Below are 18,998 nucleotides of genomic sequence, written 5' to 3' on the forward strand. Positions count from 1 at the left end.
TTTTTCTACTCCAGAGACCTTTTCCGCCCCTCCCCCCCCCTTTTGTGCCTTCCTGTTTTGGTCACTATTAGGGTATGTCTACACTACGAAATTAGGTCGAATTTATAGAAGTCGTTTTTTTAGAAATCGGTTTTATATATTCGAGTGTGTGTGTCCCCACAGAAAATGCTCTAAGTGCATTAAGTGCATTAACTCGGCGGAGCGCTTCCACAGTACCGAGGCAAGCGTCGACTTCCGGAGCGTTGCACTGTGGGTAGCTATCCCACAGTTCCCGCAGTCTCTGCTGCCCATTGGAATTCTGGGTTGAGATCCCAATGCCTGATGGGGCTAAAACATTGTTGCGGGTGGTTCTGGGTACATATCGTCAGCCCCCCGTTCCCTCCCTCCCCCCGTGAAAGCAAGGGCAGACAATCATTTCGCGCCTTTTTTCCTGAGTTACCTGTGCAGACGCCATACCATGGCAAGCATGGAGCCCGCTCAGGTAACCGTCACCCTATGTCTCCTGGGTGCTGGCAGACGCGGTACGGCATTGCTACACAGTAGCAGCAACCCCTTGCCTTGTGGCAGCAGACGGTACAGTACGACTGGTAGCCGTCATCGTCATGTCTGAGGTGCTCCTGGTCGCCTCTGTGAGGTCGATCAGGAGCGCCTGGGCAGACATGGGCACAGGGACTAAATTTGGAGTGACTTGACCAGGTCATTCTCTTTAGTCCTGCAGTCAGTCCTATCGAACCGTCTTATGGTGAGCGGGCAGGCGATACGGACTGCTAGCAGTCGTACTGTACCATCTTCTGCCAGGCAGGCAAGAGATGAGGATTGCTAGCAGTCGTATTGCACCATCTTCTGCCATGCAGGCAAGAGATGGGGATGGCTAGCAGTCGTACTGTACCATCTTCTGCCGAGCAGCCATGAGATGTGGATGGCATGCAGTCCTTTTGCACCGTCTGCTGCCAGCCAAAGATGTAAAAGATAGATGGAGTGGGTCAAAACAAGAAATAGACCAGATTTGTTTTGTACTCATTTGCCTCCTCCCCTGTCTAGGGGACTCATTCCTCTAGGTCACACTGCAGTCACTCACAGAGAAGGTGCAGCGAGGTAAATCTAGCCATGTATCAATCAGAGGCCAGGCTAACCTCCTTGTTCCAATAACAACGATAACTTAGGTGCACCATTTCTTATTGGAACCCTCCGTGCAGTCCTGCCTGAAATACTCCTTGATGTACAGGCACACCCTTTGTTGATTTTAGCTCCCTGAAGCCAACCCTGTAAGCCGTGTCGTCAGTCGCCCCTCCCTCCATCAGAGCAACGGCAGACAATCGTTCCGCGCCTTTTTTCTGTGCGGACGTCATACCAAGGCAAGCATGGAGGCCGCTCAGCTCACTTTGGCAATTAGGAGCACATTAACCACCACACGCATTATCCAGCAGTATATGCGGCACCAGAACATGGCAACGCGATACCGGGCGAGGAGGCGACGTCAGCGCGGTCCCGTGAGTGATCAGGACATGGACACAGATTTCTCTGAAAGCATGGGCCCTGACAATGCATGCATCATGGTGCTAATGGGGCAGGTTCATGCTGTGGAACGCCGATTCTGGGCTCAGGAAACAAGCACAGACTGGTGGGACCGCATAGTGTTGCAGGTCTGGGACGATTCCCAGTGGCTGCGAAACTTTCGCATGCGTCGGGGCACTTTCATGGAACTTTGTGACTTGCTTTCCCCTGCCCTGAAGCGCATGAATACCAAGATGAGAGCAGCCCTCACAGTTGAGAAGCGAGTGGCGATAGCCCTGTGGAAGCTTGCAACGCCAGACAGCTACCGGTCAGTTGGGAATCAATTTGGAGTGGGCAAATCTACTGTGGGGGCTGCTGTGATGCAAGTAGCCCACGCAATCAAAGATCTGCTGATATCGAGGGTAGTGACCCTGGGAAATGTGCAGGTCATAGTGGATGGCTTTGCTGCAATGGGATTCCCTAACTGTGGTGGGGCTATAGACGGAACCCATATCCCTATCTTGGCACCGGAGCACCAAGCCGCCGAGTACATAAACCGCAAGGGGTACTTTTCGATAGTGCTGCAAGCTCTGGTGGATCACAAGGGATGTTTCACCAACATCAACGTGGGATGGCCGGGAAAGGTGCATGATGCTCGCATCTTCAGGAACTCTGGTCTGTTTCAAAAGCTGCAGGAAGGACTTTATTCCCAGACCAGAAAATAACTGTTGGGGATGTTGAAATGCCTATATGTATCCTTGGGGACCCAGCCTACCCCTTAATGCCATGGCTCATGAAGCCGTACACAGGCAGCCTGGACAGTAGTCAGGAGCTGTTCAACTACAGGCTGAGCAAGTGCAGAATGGTGGTAGAATGTGCATTTGGACGTTTAAAGGCGCGCTGGCGCAGTTTACTGACTCGCTTAGACCTCAGCAAAACCAATATTCCCACTGTTATTACTGCTTGCTGTGTGCTCCACAATATCTGTGAGAGTAAGGGGGAGACGTTTATGGCGGGGTGGGAGGTTGAGGCAAATCGCCTAGCTGCTGGTTACGCGCAGCCAGACACCAGGGCGGTTAGAAGAGCACAGGAGGGCGCGGTACGCATCAGAGAAGCTTTGAAAACCAGTTTCATGACTGGCCAGGCTACGGTGTGAAAGTTCTGTTTGTTTCTCCTTGATGAAACCCCCGGCCCCTTGGTTCACTCTACTTCCCTGTAAGCTAACCACCCTCCCCTCCTCCCTTTAATCATTGCTTGCAGAGGCAATAAAGTCATTGCTGCTTCACAGTCATGCATTCGTTATTCATTCATCACACAAATAGGGGGATGACTACCAAGGTAGCCCAGGAGGGGTGGTGGAGGAGGGAAGGAAAATGCCACACAGCACTTCAAAAGTTTACAACTTTAAAATTTATTGAATGCCAGTCTTCCTTTTTTTGGGCAATCCTCTGTGGTGGAGTGGCTGGTTGGCCGGAGGCCCCCCCACCGCGTTCTTGGGCGTCTGGGTGTGGAGACTATGGAACTTGGGGAGGAGGGCGGTTGGTTACAGAGGGGCAGCAGTGGCAGTCTGTGCTCCAGCTGCCTTTGCTGCAGCTCAACCATACACTGGAGCATACTGGTTTGGTCCTGCAGCAGCCTCAGCATTGAATCCTGCCTCCTCTCATCACGCTGCCGCCACATTTGAGCTTCAGCCCGCCACTTACTCTCTTCAGCCCGCCACCTCTCCTCCCGGTCATTTTGTGCTTTCCTGCACTCTGACATTATTTGCCTCCACGCATTCGTCTGTGCTCTGTCAGTGTGGGAGGACAGCATGAGCTCGGAGAACATTTCATCGCGAGTGCGTTTTTTTTTCTTTCTAGCTTCACTAGCCTCTGGGAAGGAGAAGATCCTGTGATCATTGAAACACATGCAGCTGGTGGAGGAAAAAAAAAGGGACAGCGGTATTTAAAAAGACACATTTTATAAAACAGTCGCTACACTCTTTCAGGGTAAACCTTGCTGTTAACATTACATCCATAGCACATGTGCTTTCGTTACAAGATCGCATTTTGCCTCCTCCCACCGCGTGACTACCCCCTCAACCTTCTCCCCTCCCTGTGGCTAACAGCGGGGAACATTTCTGTTTAGCCACAGGCAAACAGCCCAGCAGGAATGGGCTCCTCTGAGTGTCCCCTGAAGAAAAGCACTCTATTTCAACCAGGTGACCATGAATTATATCTCACTCTCCTGAGGATAACACAGAGAGATAAAGAACGGATTTTGGTTGAATGCCAGCAAACATACACTGCAATGCTTTGTTATACAGTGATTCCCGAGTACGTGTTACTGCCCTGGAGTGGTAAAGTGTCCTACCATGAAGGACGAAATAAGGCTGCCCTCCCCAGAAACCTTTTGCAAAGGCTTTAGGACTACATCTAGGAGAACCGCAAATGCCAGGGCAAAGTAATCCTTTCACATGCTTGCTTTTAAACCATGTATAGCATTTTAAAAGGTACACTCACCAGAGGTCCCTTCTCCGCCTGCTGGGTCCAGGAGGCAGCCTTGGGTGGGTTCGGGGGGTACTGGCTCCAGGTCTAGGGTGAGAAACAGTTCCTGGCTGTCGGGAAAACCGGTTTTTCCACTTGCTTGCTGTGAGCTATCTACAACCTCCTCCTCATCATCATCTTCTTCGTCCCCAAAACCTACTTCCGTATTGCCTCCATCTCCATTGAAGGAGTCAAACAACACGGCTGGGGTAGTGGTGGCTGAACCCCCTAAAATGGCATGCAGCTCATCATAGAAGCGGCATGTTTGGGGCTCTGACCCAGAGCGGCTGTTCGCCTCTCTGGTTTTCTGGTAGGCTTGCCTCAGCTCCTTCAGTTTCACGCGGCACTGCTTCGGGTCCCTGTTATGGCCTCTGTCCTTCATGCCCTGGGAGATTTTGACAAAGGTTTTGGCATTTCGAAAACTGGAACGGAGTTCTGATAGCACGGATTCCTCTCCCCAAACAGCGATCAGATCCCGTACCTCCCATTCGGTCCATGCTGGAGCTCTTTTGCGATTCTGGGACTCCATCATGGTCACCTGCAGCTTGCCACGCTGGCCAAACAGGAAATGAGATTCAAAAGTTCGCGGTTCTTTTCCTGTCTACCTGGCCAGTGCATCTGAGTTGAGAGCGCTGTCCAGAGCGGTCAGAATGGAGCACTCTGGGATAGCTCCCGGAGGCCAATACCATCGAATTGTGTCCACAGTACCCCAAATTCGAGCCGGCAACGTCGATTTAAGCGCTAATCCACTTGTCAGGGGTGGAGTAAGGAAATCGATTTTAAGAGCCCTTTAAGTCGAAATAAAGGGCTTCATTGTGTGGATGGGTGCAGGTTTAAATCGATTTAACGCTGCTAAATTCGACCTAAAGTCCTAGTGTAGACCAGGGCTTAGTGATTCCTTTAGTTTACTCTGGAATTTAAAACTGAGAGGACATGAAGTAGTAGGTTGAATCCAGATCTCCAAACAGCTTTTCATGGCGAACTTCATGAAATACGCTCAGTCATATAGAAATAATGAAAATTCCAGATATATGAATACATTAACTTTTAGGTCTATGTAGACTTGAAAGGAATATAATTTTAAGACCAAGTTTGCTGTTATGAGGTTGGATCCAACAGGCCTTTTCCCAGTATATAACTTTAAAGTGACTATTTGGTCATCATTAGCCCAAAACATACATCTAGTAAAAACAAGTAGTGGTGGTTTGTTTGTTTTTTTTTTTACAAAATCAAATGTTTGTCAATTTTTAGAATTCTAATGGAAACAGTTCCATGGACAAATATAGTAAAATTTTGAAAGTCACTGAAAAATAAATTAAACTTCAAAAATTTTTCCAGTTATAATAGCCTCAGATGGTATTAAAAATGGAGCTAGGGAAATTAAGATTTAACCTGTATTACCTTTTACAATGCTTCTATCTAAAGCGACATTTTTCAAACTGCGGTCCGCAGATCCAGGGAGGTCCCACTGATTAGCCCCTCCCCCTCCCTTCCAGTGCCTCCTGCATGCCAGGGAACAGCTGTTCAGTGGTGTGCAAGGAGGTGCTGGGAGGAGGAGGAGGAGTGGGGAGGGGGCAGAAAGAGGTGGGGAACAGAAGGGGCAGGGGTGGAGTGAGGGGTGGGAAGAGGTGGGATGGGGGGGTTGGATCTGTGAAAATTTTTATATCAAAATGGGGGTCCTCGGGTTGCTAAAGCTGCATCAGCAGCAACCAGTATCCCAACGTTGGCTTCACTGCCTGTATCTAAGTGAAGACAGAGAAATCCTTTGGTGTCAAAAGTTCCATCATGGGTTACCTACATATGTAGTGCTAAGTAGTAGGGTTAGTGACAAAATATAAAAGGGGGAAACGTTCACTGGAAATTTGTCCTTTTGGGACTAACTTTTCAGAACTGTATTTTGATTCACATGAATAAAACCTTAAATTCAAGTGACTAAAAATAGTTTTGTGTAGTATTAATCTTATATTCCCAAGATATGTGACCTTCCAATTTTAAGAACAACTGACAGTTGACTAAAACTAAAAAGCCCTGTTCTTTAAAATAAATAGACTATAACTTGTAACTAGAATATTCTTTGCAGTGATTATCCCCCCCAAAAAAATTGTGTGTTTTTTGTGGTGGTCTTTTTGGTATTATGGCTATCAGGATATTCCTTGGTTGTTTAAAAAAAAAAAAAGAAAAAAAAAGAAAAAGTTGGACTTGAATTTTGATTGTTCAAGGCAATATCTTTCCCAGTGTGTTGTATTTCACAAACATTAATCTGAATTGTGTGGGCAAGCACTAGTTTAATATCTGTAAATTTTCATAGTCTTCAAAGCTTTATAGCAGTTGGTAAAGATATGAGTGTAGATTAAAGTGTTGAATCCATAATTACAACATCTTTAATAAAAACTGGTTACTATTTTAGGTCTCTGTAATTGTCTTGGGATGACTACCTTTTTCTAAGAATTGCTAAATTCTAAAGGCAGAAGGGGAATTTTTGAAGTTTGAAGAGAAGTTACCATTTGACTTGAGTTACATGCCACTAAAAATTACTGCACTTTGAAATATTGACTCTTGTCGACCATTTTTATCATCTTCTAGCTCTATTACGGCAGTTTTCTTTTTGACAAAATAGGCATTTCTTTATATTTGATAAGTATGTTTATTACATGGCTCGTGTATCATTTAGGTCGGGGTGGGCAAACTCTTTGGCCCGAGGGCCTCATCTGAGAATAGAAATTGTATGGTGGGCCATGAATGCTCACAAAGTTGGGGTTGGGGTGCAGGGGGTGGTGGTGAGGGCTCTGGTTGGGGGTGCGGGCTCCTGGGGGGGGCGTGGCAGAAATGAGTTCAGGTTGCGGGAGTGAGCTCTGGGCTGACGTGGTGGAGTGGGGTGTGGGGGGGAGGTGAGGGCTCCGGTTGGGGGTCTGGGCTCTGGGGTGGGACTGGGGATGAGGGGTTTGGGGTGCAGGAGGGTGCTCTGGGCTGGGTCTGGGGGGTTCACAGGGAAGGAGGTTAGGGCACAGGGAGAGGCTTGGGTGCAGGCTCTGGGCGGTGCTTACCTCAAGCGACTCCCGGAAGCAGCAGCATGTCCCTTCTCTGGCTCCTATGCAGAGGTGCAGCCAGGCGTCTCTGCATGCTGCCCCATCTGCAGGCACTGCCCCTGCACTCCCATTAGCTGCGGTTCCCAGCCAATGGGAGCTGCGGGGGCGGTGCTTGGTGTGGGGGCAACGTGTGGAGCGGAGCCCCCTGGCTGACCCTATGTGTAGCAGCCGGGGTTGGGGGGGGGCATACCACTGCTTCTGGGAGCCATGTGGCACGGCCCCCAACCCTGCTACCCGGCTGAAGAGCTGGAAGGGGGCCATGCCGCTGCTTCCAAGAGCCATGTGGAATGGCCCCTGACCCTGCTTCCCGGCTGGAGTGCCAGAATAGGGCACGCCCCAGACCCTGGTCTCTAGTGGGAGCTTGAGGGATGGATTAAAACAGCTGGCGGGCCGGATACGGCCTGTGGGTTGTAGTTTGCACACACCGAATTTAGGAAGTACTTTAATGATTTTTGTTTTGTAAACTAAGTGATAAGGGACAGTAAGCAGTTACCTAGCTACATTAAATATTTTGCTTCTGAAGAGTATTGGTTTGACTTTACCAAGCTTGGTTTTGGAGTCTCATTTCTTTTGGAGTCATATCTCTGGCCGTTTAGTGCAGTGCATAAGATTTTTAGTTCAGGGCTGAGCTTGGTTCCTCACTCTTTGGGTTAGCAGGAAATGAACACAAAGGAATTAGAAGATATTTGCCTATCTGACTTAACTCTTAAGTCACCAGCAAAAGAAAATGTGTGTGTGCTCTGTGTGTCTTCGATGTATAGAGGTGTCCTACATTAAATGTGAGGAATGTTAAGTCTGGTCTGGTCCTTCATGGTTTACTTGAGGACTTAATAAAGTCACATATGGATTGACAGTTTTCTCAGCCCATAACTGGAGGGGAGGTGTTGAATCCAAATATTAGGAAAATGAATGTTAGCAAAAATAAATGTTTAAACAGCATAAATAAAAATTGCCTCCTCCCAGTTAATTAGGTTTCACTTTCTTGGTACTTGTGATGTATTTCTCTGGTTCTTGTTCTTTAGAGTCTCCCAGAGCAGATAGACCCTGAGTAGTCTGTGTGAAAAACAAAAATGAAGAAAGCTTTGTGTTGTCTTTATGCACCATGAAACTAAACAGGGCGCACACGCCCAGTTGTGTTTCTTTGCAGGTCATTTTCAGTGCTGATGCAAAGTAACTTTCTGTTGGTTGCAAGAAAGGTCACTAAGATGTGCATTATAGTAACAGAATAAGTGAGATTAAAATACTTCCTCCGTGTAAAAGTGTATTTTTAAATGTAAAATGAGTGCAGGTATTTACATACAAAGCTCATAATCATGTCCGTTTGCACCTTGTGTTACAGTGTAACTTCATATAAAATAGGTATTGTGACAAACATGGGAGGAACCGTAACATAACTCACTTCTGTTGTGGTTAACTCTTTATGACTTGTAGTACCCAAAACATAAAAGCATTTATTTTTCCCCCTAGGGCAAACTCGATGATTACCAGGATCGAATGAACAAGGGAGAGCGCCTTAATCAAGATCAACTGGTAAAAATCGAAACTTCCATAAATCTCTTCTAGCAGGCTGTCAGTGCTTGATTTTTTTTTTTTTAAATATGAACTCAAATTTAAAAATAACTGAGTAGATCTGGCTTCAGCTATACTGATGATAGATTGAAAAGCTACAAGGATATATTTGTGTGCTGGTATTTTTGTTTGTTTAGGTTCACAATTGTTAGTGTACTGTGGTGAAAACTGACTTAAATTTCAGTAGTACTGTTGTTTATCTGTGGTGGTGCTATAATTAAGATTATGTTCGGTTTCACACCTAAAGCAAGAGTTCAGCCTCTTTTATAGGAAAACAGTGTAATGACCGAAAGTTCAGCACGTAATCTCAAAATCAGACTTGAATTTTTGGGGGAGTTTCAAGAAAATCTATCAGTTAAAAGTTGGCTCCCAAATTCACATTTTTAGTGCCATAATTTTTTGGACCCTTCTATCTTAAAACATACAAACTGTACAATTTGTGCGTAGTGATAATTTAGATCTCTCTCTTGGCTAATATAAATTGGTTAATTAACAAGATGAAATAAGGATTAAGTTATGGTCAATGTTAATTTATGTGCTATAGCTGAGTGAGGGAAAATATGATTTACATTTGATCTCAGTTTTTGTAATATGTGAAAGCTGCCTGGTATGATTTAAGAGAGGAGTAGAATACCATCTTTCTTATATGCCCCATTAATGTTCTCTGGGTCGGAACTGAGGGCTAACCTGATACATGGAGTTAGCTACTTGAGGAGGATTTGTTGCATTAGAAAATCTTTTACAAAAGAAGGGGAACTTTGTTAAAGAACAGGTCTTCAGCATAACAGCTGCTGCTGCTTTGATGAAGACCTAGATCTGAACCAGAGCTGCTGACCTAGCAGAACAATCTCCTAAAACAGGATTGTCATCTAAGGTTTTGTCTGCACTGGAACTTGGTCAGCAAACCTTTTGTTGTTCAGGGGTGTTTAACTCCCTCTCCCCCTGTCACGACAGAAATGTTACTGACGAAAAGCGCTCTCCTACTGACAAACGGCAGCTAAACTGTGAGCACAAGAGTAGCGGCACAGCTGTGTCGCTAAAGGGTGCATAATGTAGTTAAAGCCTAAGTATCTTTTTGGGTTGTCAAAAATCCTGTTCATGAAAGTGCTAAGTAGAGCAGTTTGAAAAAATGGGTTAGCCAGTTGACTGGGCCACTTGATCGCTTGGGCCACACAGGCTAACCACCTTGTGGACCACATTGGCTACTTGACAAAAGACAATGACTGAATATGAAGATAACCAAAGACTAAACTGTAGAGGCTAAATTTTTTGGGGTACTTAAAATATTTTCTATTTTAAAAAAATGAACATTTTCACTTTTGGGGGAAAATCTTTCAGCTAGTAATGCTTTTTGTTCATAAATGTTCAGCTAGCTCCGTTGCTGTTCATAATCAGGAGTGGAGCTTTTGAGGAAATGAGAGAATTTCATGAAGAGCATGCTATTTAATATTGGAATGAGTACATTTGTAAAGATCCTATCTGTGAATGGTGCCATTACTTCACTGAATATCCAGGTTTAGTTTTCAGGGTTTTGCTTCTGAGTCACTTGAGTGGCGGTGATCTACAAAATCACTTATCTTTAAAACAAACCACCTGGGAACCTAATTACACAAACACTGCCTTGTTATTAAGCTAGCTCTATGTAATAAGCCTAAAAGAATTTAAAAAGCAAGGGAGTGGAAAAATTAAAGGAACCAATTATACATACCCTCTATTCTTACACCCTGAGAGAGACATCTCTGCTAGTAAAATCATAATTCATGAAGAATGCACCACCATTAACTACCCCAACAGGGATTTTAGCTGTCTACTGTCTCCTTCCCCAAACTTGTGTGTAGAACTTCAGAGTTTTGCAGGAGTCTGGCCTGGTTTTGGTGGAGGGGATGATGGAATATAAATGTAAGATGTGAGCAAATATTTAAAATCGCTTGGGAAGGAAATTGTCTACCAGGATGTATTGCTTTAAAAAATAATCTTAATCATTATTTAAATTAGCAAGCAAATGTTTTGCATTTTTATTTAGTTATTAAGAAAAAGTTAATTCTCACTGGTATAAACATTAAAACATGTTGATTTGCAATTAAATGTACATTTGCACTACATTTGGTACTACTTGCTAACCTAGAGGATCTGTTATGTCTGCCCACCAATTACTTAAGCAATTATACAGCTCATCATTTAATCAGAAATGGTGAATGACACACTTATTTGCCAGATAAATTTTTATTCGGGATTTGTCAAGTTGCAGTTGGATGGAAATTGAAATTACATTAAAAATACAAAAAGAGCATTTTAAATTTATTTTCACTAGTTAAATAAAACTACCTTAAATGCACTGGATATTTAAGAAAAAGTTTATAAGACATGTTTTGCGTTTAGAATTAACTGATTTTTCAGCGAAGGAAGTATTAACTATTATTAGTAAATGGATATATTGCCACCATCGTGATCACAGTGCCTAAAGATGCAGATAGGTGATGGAGGGGGTGGGGGAAGGGGTGGTCTGGGTATGCGTGTGTGTGTGTGGTTTCAAAAGTGCCTGTGCAGCAGGGTAGATGGATTTTTAAATCACAAGTTCCTTGATTTAACATCAATTTTAATTTCCTTTTCCATTTGTACTTACTTTCAAAAGAGAGGGTCAAAATAGAGCCTTTACATTAGATTTGATACATCCTTTTGCTACCTAGAAAGGTACACTGTAACTATATACAAATATTTTCAGATTCCTATTAAGTGGGGGGTGTGTATGTGTGTGTATATGTGTGTGTATATATATAGTATGTTAGAAAATGGTGAATGATATATTGCTTATTTACAAGGTAACTTTGCTCATGATTCATGTCAAGCTGCATTAGGATTTTAACTGAAATTTAATTAAACACGAAATGGTGCATAAAATGTATATTAAGTGAGACAACTTTAAATGTTTTGGATATAAAACTTATCTTATCAAAACGTTTCACATTTTTTACAACTGAATGATTTATAAAACAGAGGGATTGACTGTAATCAGTGAATTAAAATGATTTTCAGGTCAGCCTGGGAAAATTTTCAAATATGCCTATGTTAAAAGTGACTGGAGCTTAAGTTCTTGCTCTCCTATGTTTCATGAAAGTGACAGTCTTCCAAGTTACTTACGCTCGCTTATTGTGCCATATTTATAAAGCTTGACCTCAAAAGATTTCCTGCTGGTTCTTTCTTTAAATAGACAAGAAGCCTTTAATGTTTTTGATAGAGGCTTATGGGTTCACATATTTATATTTTTTAAATGTTTTAAGAGATTATAAAAGTTCAGGCCTTAACATATCTGTTTTCAGATTTCATTTTAAATAGGTTTACTTTTAAAAAGAAGAATGTATTTAAATTAATTTTTTTTTAAATTGAGTTTAATTTTTTGTTTTAATCCACCCTGCAAAGCAGGTTGAGCATCTAAATCCCACTAGTCACATGGCTGCATCTTATGTACTTAAATAACTTCTGAAAATCTGGCCCCATGTCCTTTAGGTTTTTAGAATTTGTAGATCTCCTCCTCTCCCACTTGGTTTTTATTCATAATTTGGAAGAGGAAAACAAACTTTCCTGCTTTTTCAGCTCCCCAGTTTCTCAATTTTGAATGAAGTAGTCCAAATGAAGAAAATATTCTCTTCACCTGCTAACTAAACTGAACCCAGAGTCATCTTCACGTAGATGTAGGCATGTATTCCACTTCAACATGCACCCACCTAAGTGGAATACACATCTGCATCATATCTTAAAGCACTACAGTTACAGTAAGTAACTGTTTCTTATAGTAAAAGTAGGCCTTAACATAGTTGGTAATTTAAAATTAAATTTTAAACAAGGTAATTTCTAAAAAGAAATATGTATTAAATTAAATATCAGATTTTTGCTTTTTTCTTTAAAATCCACAATTTTTATCCATCCTGCTTTCCACCCTTTTTCTAGGCTGCATTAATTGTAGGTTAGTCTGACCTGGGTTAGTCTTAAAAATGTTTTGTATTGCATATGTCTTTCTAGGAGTTGCTTTTTGTTTTCATGAGACTTGACCCATTTTTAGTTGACTAAAATAGAGTAATCAAACTAAATATTAAAACAACTCTCTCGTGCATGTGCACATGCACGGTGGCCCCTTTATTCCAGAAAGCTAAGTCCTTAAAACTTCAAACATTTGCATGTCTCTTCTACTCAATATATTTGAAGCCTCAGATATCAAACCCTCATTACTGTTTAAAGATGCTCAACTTATTTTTAGAGGAAGACAGTGCTTTATGCAGAAAGTTATCACTTGGAAGTGCATATCTCTTGATTTGTAACAAGTGTCGCTTTAATTTTTTGTTTGTCAAGGATGCAGTGTCTAAGTACCAGGAAGTCACGAATAACCTGGAATTTGCTAAAGAACTGCAGAGGAGTTTCATGGCTCTGAGCCAAGATGTAAGTAAAGGATTGAAAATCAGAGGCAGGCTAACAGTTGAAATAGAAAAAACTAAACTGTTTTCTACAAATAGTAAGTGATATTGAAAATTACTTTTTATCTAGAAAGAACCTAATGCATGTTATATATTTTGTATGTTTGACTTCTTAAATTGCAACATGTTAAACACTTGTCTGAAAATAAGGATGCATTTAAACTTCTGACTTACTCTTTTCTGAGTCTTTCAGACCCAGTTCAGTATATTGTCATAGCAAGTTGGTTTCCTGTTAAAAGTAGTTGAGCTCAAAAGGTCTTTGTTTAAAAGATTTTCTGTAGCGCTTAACAGCATGGAAAAAATTAATGTATTACTTTGAATTCTAAGGCCTTTAAAGCACTTGACAAAATATGACCAAAAATAATGAAATGCCTCACAATCCACTGAACACATAACATAAGTGGTATACAACAGTAACCCACCAGTTCAGTAACAGTAAAATTGTCATAAACCAACAAATTAAATAGGAAGCAGGAGGGATGCCACAGGTATATTTAGGCTTTTGTTCAAAGGCTGAGTGTTTTTTAATATTTATGTTGCAGGGCCCCTTATGCTAGGCCGCCAGGCCATAATAAATTATAGTCTCTGCCTCAGATAAATTAGGCCTTGTCTACAGTATAAGTTAAAAAGAAAAGGAGTACTTGTGGCACCTTAGAGACTAACCAGTTTATTTGAGCATAAGCTTTTCGGATACATTCATTGTAGCTCACGAAAACTTATGCTCAAAGAAATTTGTTAGTCTCTAAGGTGCTACAGGTACTCCTTTTCTTTTTGCGAATACAGACTAACACGGCTGCTACTCTGAAACTACAAATTAAGTCAACCTAAGTTAGGTTAACTAACAGCTACCACAGTAATTACTGCATTGTGTGGCACTCAGCTGCGTAGCCAGGTGGAGAGAACATGGGGAGCGATCCAAAAAAAAAGGCACCACCTGCTGCTGCGCTTTTACTCACCCAGTGGTGCTCCGGTGGCAGGCCCTCACTTGCTCCAGGTGTCTTCGCAGCACTGAAGATCCCGCCACTGAGGTGCTGCCGAAGACCCCGAGCGAGTGAAAGTCCCGCTGCCGAGATGCCGCCAAAGACCCGGAGCGCCGCCGGGTGAGTAAAAGCGCCGCAGTGGGTGGTGCCTTTTTCTCTTTTGGATCGTTCCCTCTGTTCCCCCAACAGGGGAAAATTTAAAAGGCGCCAAGACATTGACAAGGTGCCACTTGTGCTCAGTGGGGGAGCAGTTGCTGCCCCTTCCCTCCCCCCCACTCCCCTCCCAGCTACGCTACTGGTGGCACTGATAGCTGGAGCCCTCCTGTCAGTGGCAGGGCTGATGGCTTGGGCTGTGAGGCCAACATGAACACTGCATTGCCCTAACTACATCAACCTAAGTGCTACACCTCTCATGGAGGTGGAGTTAAGTCAATTTGTGGGCGACTTACATCAGTAGGACCACTGGTGTAGTGTAGATGCTTAGTTAGGGCGACGTAAGTTGCATTACATCCACCTAACTCTGTAGTGTAATCCAGGCCTGAGAGTGAACCCTATTACTCCAAGAGGACATACGAATACAGGAAAGTTGTCAAGTCAGATAAGACATGGCTCCCATAAAAGAAAATTTGAGTCTTAAAGTTAACTGGATATGACTAAAGTGAAGATTCTTTGTTGAAGTGTTGTTTATAGGTTAAAATAATCTTCTAATGAACAATGATAAACTATTAATACTTATTTTCATACATCGTAACATTTTAATTTTATTGGAAATTCCATTGGATGTGTGGAAATTTCCAATCCTGTGAACTTCCTCTCTGTTTCCTCTGCTTACTTCCTCCACCATAGCAAGATGTACTAAACCTCGTCAGTCATAGGTAAAATAAAAATTCTGCACGCTATTTTAAAATTCTGCAAATCTTATTTGTCAATAAATAAATGTGGAGGTTCCAGCATGGCAGTGGGGAGCACAGACCACTGGTTTCATGGAGGTGGGAGATAACCAAGTCAGCGTCCCACAGGTGCGGAGTGATGAGGCTGCATCCGACTCTGACACAATGCAAGGGCCGGGCCTGCTCCTCCGCACCAAGGGTGGGCAAATAGGCTTGGGCAGGCAGGATCCAAGTGTGACGGGGGGCTTAGTGTGGTGGTATCTAGATGTGGATTGAGAGGGTTTTGTGTGAGGCAATCTGGGTGAGGGTGGTTCAGTGGGGTGTGAGAGTGTGGGGGAATCTGGATGCATGGAGGCTAGTTGTGGGGGTTCTGAGTGCAGGGGTAATGGGACTCTGCAGGGAGATCCAGGTGAAGTGTTTGGGCCTCAACGGGGGGAGGGGTCTGGGTGTGGAGGGATGGGGCTTGGCAGGAGGGCTCAGTGGGGGGAGGGGTCCAGGTACAGGGGGAATGGGGGGGTGGGGGTTAGGGTGTGCGGGGGCTCGTTGCAGTGGTGCGGGGCTTGGTGGGTTGAGTGCAGGGGCTCAGCAGAGGATGGTCTGGGTGCAGGGGTGGGGGTCAGTGGGGGATTTGGGTTCAAGGGGGCTCCTTAGAGTTGCGATTCGATTGCAGGTGATTGGTATGGGTCTGGGTGCAGAAGGATGAGGCTCAGTCAGGGGGTCCAGATGCATGGGGGTTGGGTGGATCGGGGAACAGCTCCCCGTACAGTGCAGTCAGGGGGTCCAGATGCATGGGGGTTGGGTGGATCGGGGAACAGCTCCCCGTACAGTGATCCCTCCAACTGTGATTGAGGAGCAGTGAGGGCAGGAAACAGGTGGGCAGGGGTGTGGAATTTCCTACAACCAGGGGATGTGTCTGATACAGCACCAGCTGCTCTTTGCAGGGGAAGAGGAGATTCTGTCCTCCCCCAGCCCACTTGGGACTAGCAGCTGAGCCCACTGAAGGGTAGGAGCCACTGGCTGGGGCAAATACAGCTGCGCCCCCTGCCCTCTCGCAGAGATTTAATGCTCTGCTGGCTGTTCCAGGCGCCCAAAATTAGCACCTGTGCTGTTTAGGAGGGACATGTGACCACTCTTGCTTCCCCTGTCAGAAAGTCCTTTTTCTGTGAGGAAGTGAAGTAAAGCAAAGCAATCTGCAGGGGACATGAGTTATGGGAACGTAGAGTGGGGCAGAATTCCCCCAGCAGTATATTGCATTGACAAATTGAGCTTAACAAATGCATCAGGATTAACCACTTCGAAGCATAGCACATTTTTAAACACAATAAAGCAGCTAGAGCAGTGATTGAGAAGAGAAATAAAAACAGCAAAATTTTGTTTAATCAGTGTAAGCACATCAGATTTGTGTGTCTAAGACTTGGAAGCATGTTGAGTTTGCACACAGAAGGGTGTCTTTTGATGTTCCAGAAGGGCATCAATACATGCCACATATAAGTTCCTATATTTGATTCAAGTGTAAAGGCTTGTCTACACTAAAAACTTGTCGACCTATATTACGTTAACCTAGAGCTACCGCAGTAATTACTGATGTCCACACTACCCTTCTTGGGTTGGTGGTGCGTGTCCTCACCGGGAGTGCTTCTATGGACAGAAGAGGGGCAGTGTCGGGAGCTGAGAGCTCCACTGGCAGCTTCTTACTGGGAGCCAGGCTGCTCCACAAGCTCCTGGGCTCCCAATTATCCGCCAGAACCAGGGGAAAATTGCCTTGCGCTTCTTGGTGCACCCCCTACCCTCTCCCTGCTGGGAGCCAGGCAGCCATGTCAATTTCACAGCTCCACCATGGAGCCCAGAAATTGGCAAGACAGCCATTGGTCCCAGCTCAGGGGGTGGGAGGGGACAAGAGAAGCTGCCCTGGCTTCTTGTCCTCTTCCCCCTTCTCTCCCCCCCCCCCCCAAGAGTGGGGGACAGGGGCCCAGGGGACACTGACCTCTAGATGCCCCTGCTTCTTGTCAGTTTCATTGCTCTGGAGCTGTGAAATTGACTAGCACTATCAACCCATATAAGTGTGTGTCTACACAGTCACCCTAACTACAGCGACATAAGCTCTACACCTCTTGTGGAGGTGGAGTTATGTCCACGTAGTAGGGCACTTACATCGGCAGGACAAAGCTGCAGTGTAGACATTGAGATAATTAGGTCGACATAAGATGCCTTATGTCAACCTAACTGTAGTGTAGACCAGGCTAGAGTCATTCAGGCTTTTTTGGGCCAGTTCCTAGTTACCCATTTGCATTGGGACTCTACCTTTTCACATGTGAAGCTCAGCAATCAAGAGCTTTCTTCTTCTGACAGCCTTGTCTTGTGCTTTTTCAGTCTCTTTGATCAGCTGGTTTCTGAGAGCCAGTCAGTTCTGGAGTAACAAATCAGATGCCGCCTTCTCACTCAATTTTTCTTCCCCAATTAGGTCTAGTTCTTCTTAATTTAGAAGTTTAGTGCTAAGGAAGTTTTAGAGTTGTTAGAGAAATGATTCTCAAGGAATAAACATCTCCACAGAGATGCCAAATCTGACAAAAAGGAGATTAATGGTTGCCTGCATTGTAGTTACAGAATTACTTCTCTCAGACCCTCAAACATGCTTTAGATGCTTGGATGAAGGATGCTTACCTAATAGGTGCCATATCTTGTAGATTAAAGTGACAAAATATCACTCAGGTTGCTTAGTATAACTTCTAACCTAGGACAATACTATTTTTATACAATGGAAAGGAGGCAACAGAGGCCAGAAGTCAAGTGGTAAAATACTATATGAAAGATACCTATGAAGCTTCATATATGGCTCTTCTCTTTGTAGCTACAGCTGTTGCTTGATTGAGCTGCTTTGGTCTCCTCAGTCATATAGAAAGAGAGATGGAAGAGCTTGAGATCTGGGATTCTTTCCTGGGTGAGATAGTGAGGAGGGAAACGATCCCAGGTCCACCTTGAAGTGTCAAAACATTGATTTCCTATTAAGAAGAGAATATATTTCCAATATCGCATATAGTCAGCCTTTTCTAAAAATAAGACTGACAGCATCTCAGAAAATGTTTTATTTTCATAGGCAGAAATTTAGACACTACTGTCAAAAGCATATTTGTGTTTGCTGCTTTAGGACCACCTACTGCCAGATAGACTGTTAATGGGTTCGCACAAGCATTAAGCCAGCTGCTGTGAGTGACTAGTATTAGAGTAGCATCTAGATATCCAACCAGGAGTGAGGCCTAGTATGCTAGGCATTGTTCAGATATATACAGTCACTGCCACAAAGATCTTAGTCTAAACAGACAATGCGCCAGAGGGGGAAAAGAGGCACAAAGGTGAAATGATTTGTCCACAGTCATTAAAGCTGAGAACAAAACCCCTGTCTCAAGAGTCCGAGTCTAGTACCCTGTCCACTAGATCACACTCTTTTTACTACCCCCGCGCCCTCTTTCCCCCCCCTCCTTCCCCCCATTTCAATTTATCCTCCTTACTTTCTTTTTGAGGACTGTCTTTCTTCTGGTGACAATGACTAGAATCTCCTCTGACAAGTAAATTCTCATCTCTTGGTCTCAAGGTCATCTTCTTCCATACCCCTGATGCCCAAAGTCATAAGGGGGATAAGGCAGGATGCAGCCAGAGTGATATTGATAGCCCCTTATTGGGTCAGATAGTATTGGCTCCCAGACTTATTGCATCTGTCCAAACAGCCATTGACTTTTGTTCCTGATCTGTCAGATTTAATATCTCGGAATCGAGGACAAATTCCCACCCAGATCCCCCATCTCTTCAACGAACTCTTTGAGCAGAGCAGATGGATTGTTCCATAGAAATCCAAGTGATACCCATAGAAGGTCTCCTGCTCTTTATAGGTATGTCTACACAACAAAGAAAAATCTGCAGCTGGACAGTGCCAGCTGACTTGGGCTCATGGGGCCTGGGGCTGTAGAGCTATTTTATTGTTGTGTAGAATTCT

The 18,998-nt window shown here is 44.1% G+C and overlaps 2 protein-coding genes across 5 annotated transcripts in view; one reads left to right on the forward strand and one right to left on the reverse strand.

Moving 5' to 3' along the window:
* CAPRIN1 (cell cycle associated protein 1) overlaps positions 1-18,998 on the forward strand; it is an 86,575-nt gene that overhangs the window by 16,172 nt on the left and 51,405 nt on the right. For all 4 annotated transcript variants that reach the window (XM_048852219.2, XM_048852221.2, XM_048852224.2 and 1 more), the window contains exons 3-4: positions 8,573-8,635; positions 13,019-13,105. In XM_048852219.2, coding sequence (XP_048708176.1) covers positions 8,573-8,635; positions 13,019-13,105 — 150 coding nt within the window. The remainder of the gene's footprint in view (positions 1-8,572; positions 8,636-13,018; positions 13,106-18,998) is intronic.
* LOC125637587 (uncharacterized) lies at positions 2,938-4,849 on the reverse strand. Its single transcript, XM_048852225.2, has 2 exons — positions 3,996-4,849; positions 2,938-3,406 (listed from the first exon to the last, which is right to left on the reverse strand). Exons 1-2 carry the CDS (start codon positions 4,549-4,551, stop codon positions 3,255-3,257), a joined length of 708 nt encoding a protein of 235 aa, XP_048708182.2. The 5' UTR covers positions 4,552-4,849; the 3' UTR covers positions 2,938-3,254.

The sequence above is a fragment of the Caretta caretta genome, chromosome 6, assembly GCF_965140235.1.
Source record: "Caretta caretta isolate rCarCar2 chromosome 6, rCarCar1.hap1, whole genome shotgun sequence".
In the NCBI taxonomy this organism is placed as follows: Eukaryota; Metazoa; Chordata; order Testudines; family Cheloniidae; genus Caretta; species Caretta caretta.

Excerpts from the sequence above, each read along its gene's own strand:
- LOC125637587 (XM_048852225.2), bottom strand. The coding sequence starts at position 4,551 with ATGATGGAGTCCCAGAATCGCAAAAGAGCTCCAGCATGGACCGAATGG. Across the intron at positions 3,407-3,995 it reads AGGCGGAGAAGGGACCTCTG|CTGCATGTGTTTCAATGATC; the intron begins GTGAGTGTACCT and ends TTCCTCCACCAG.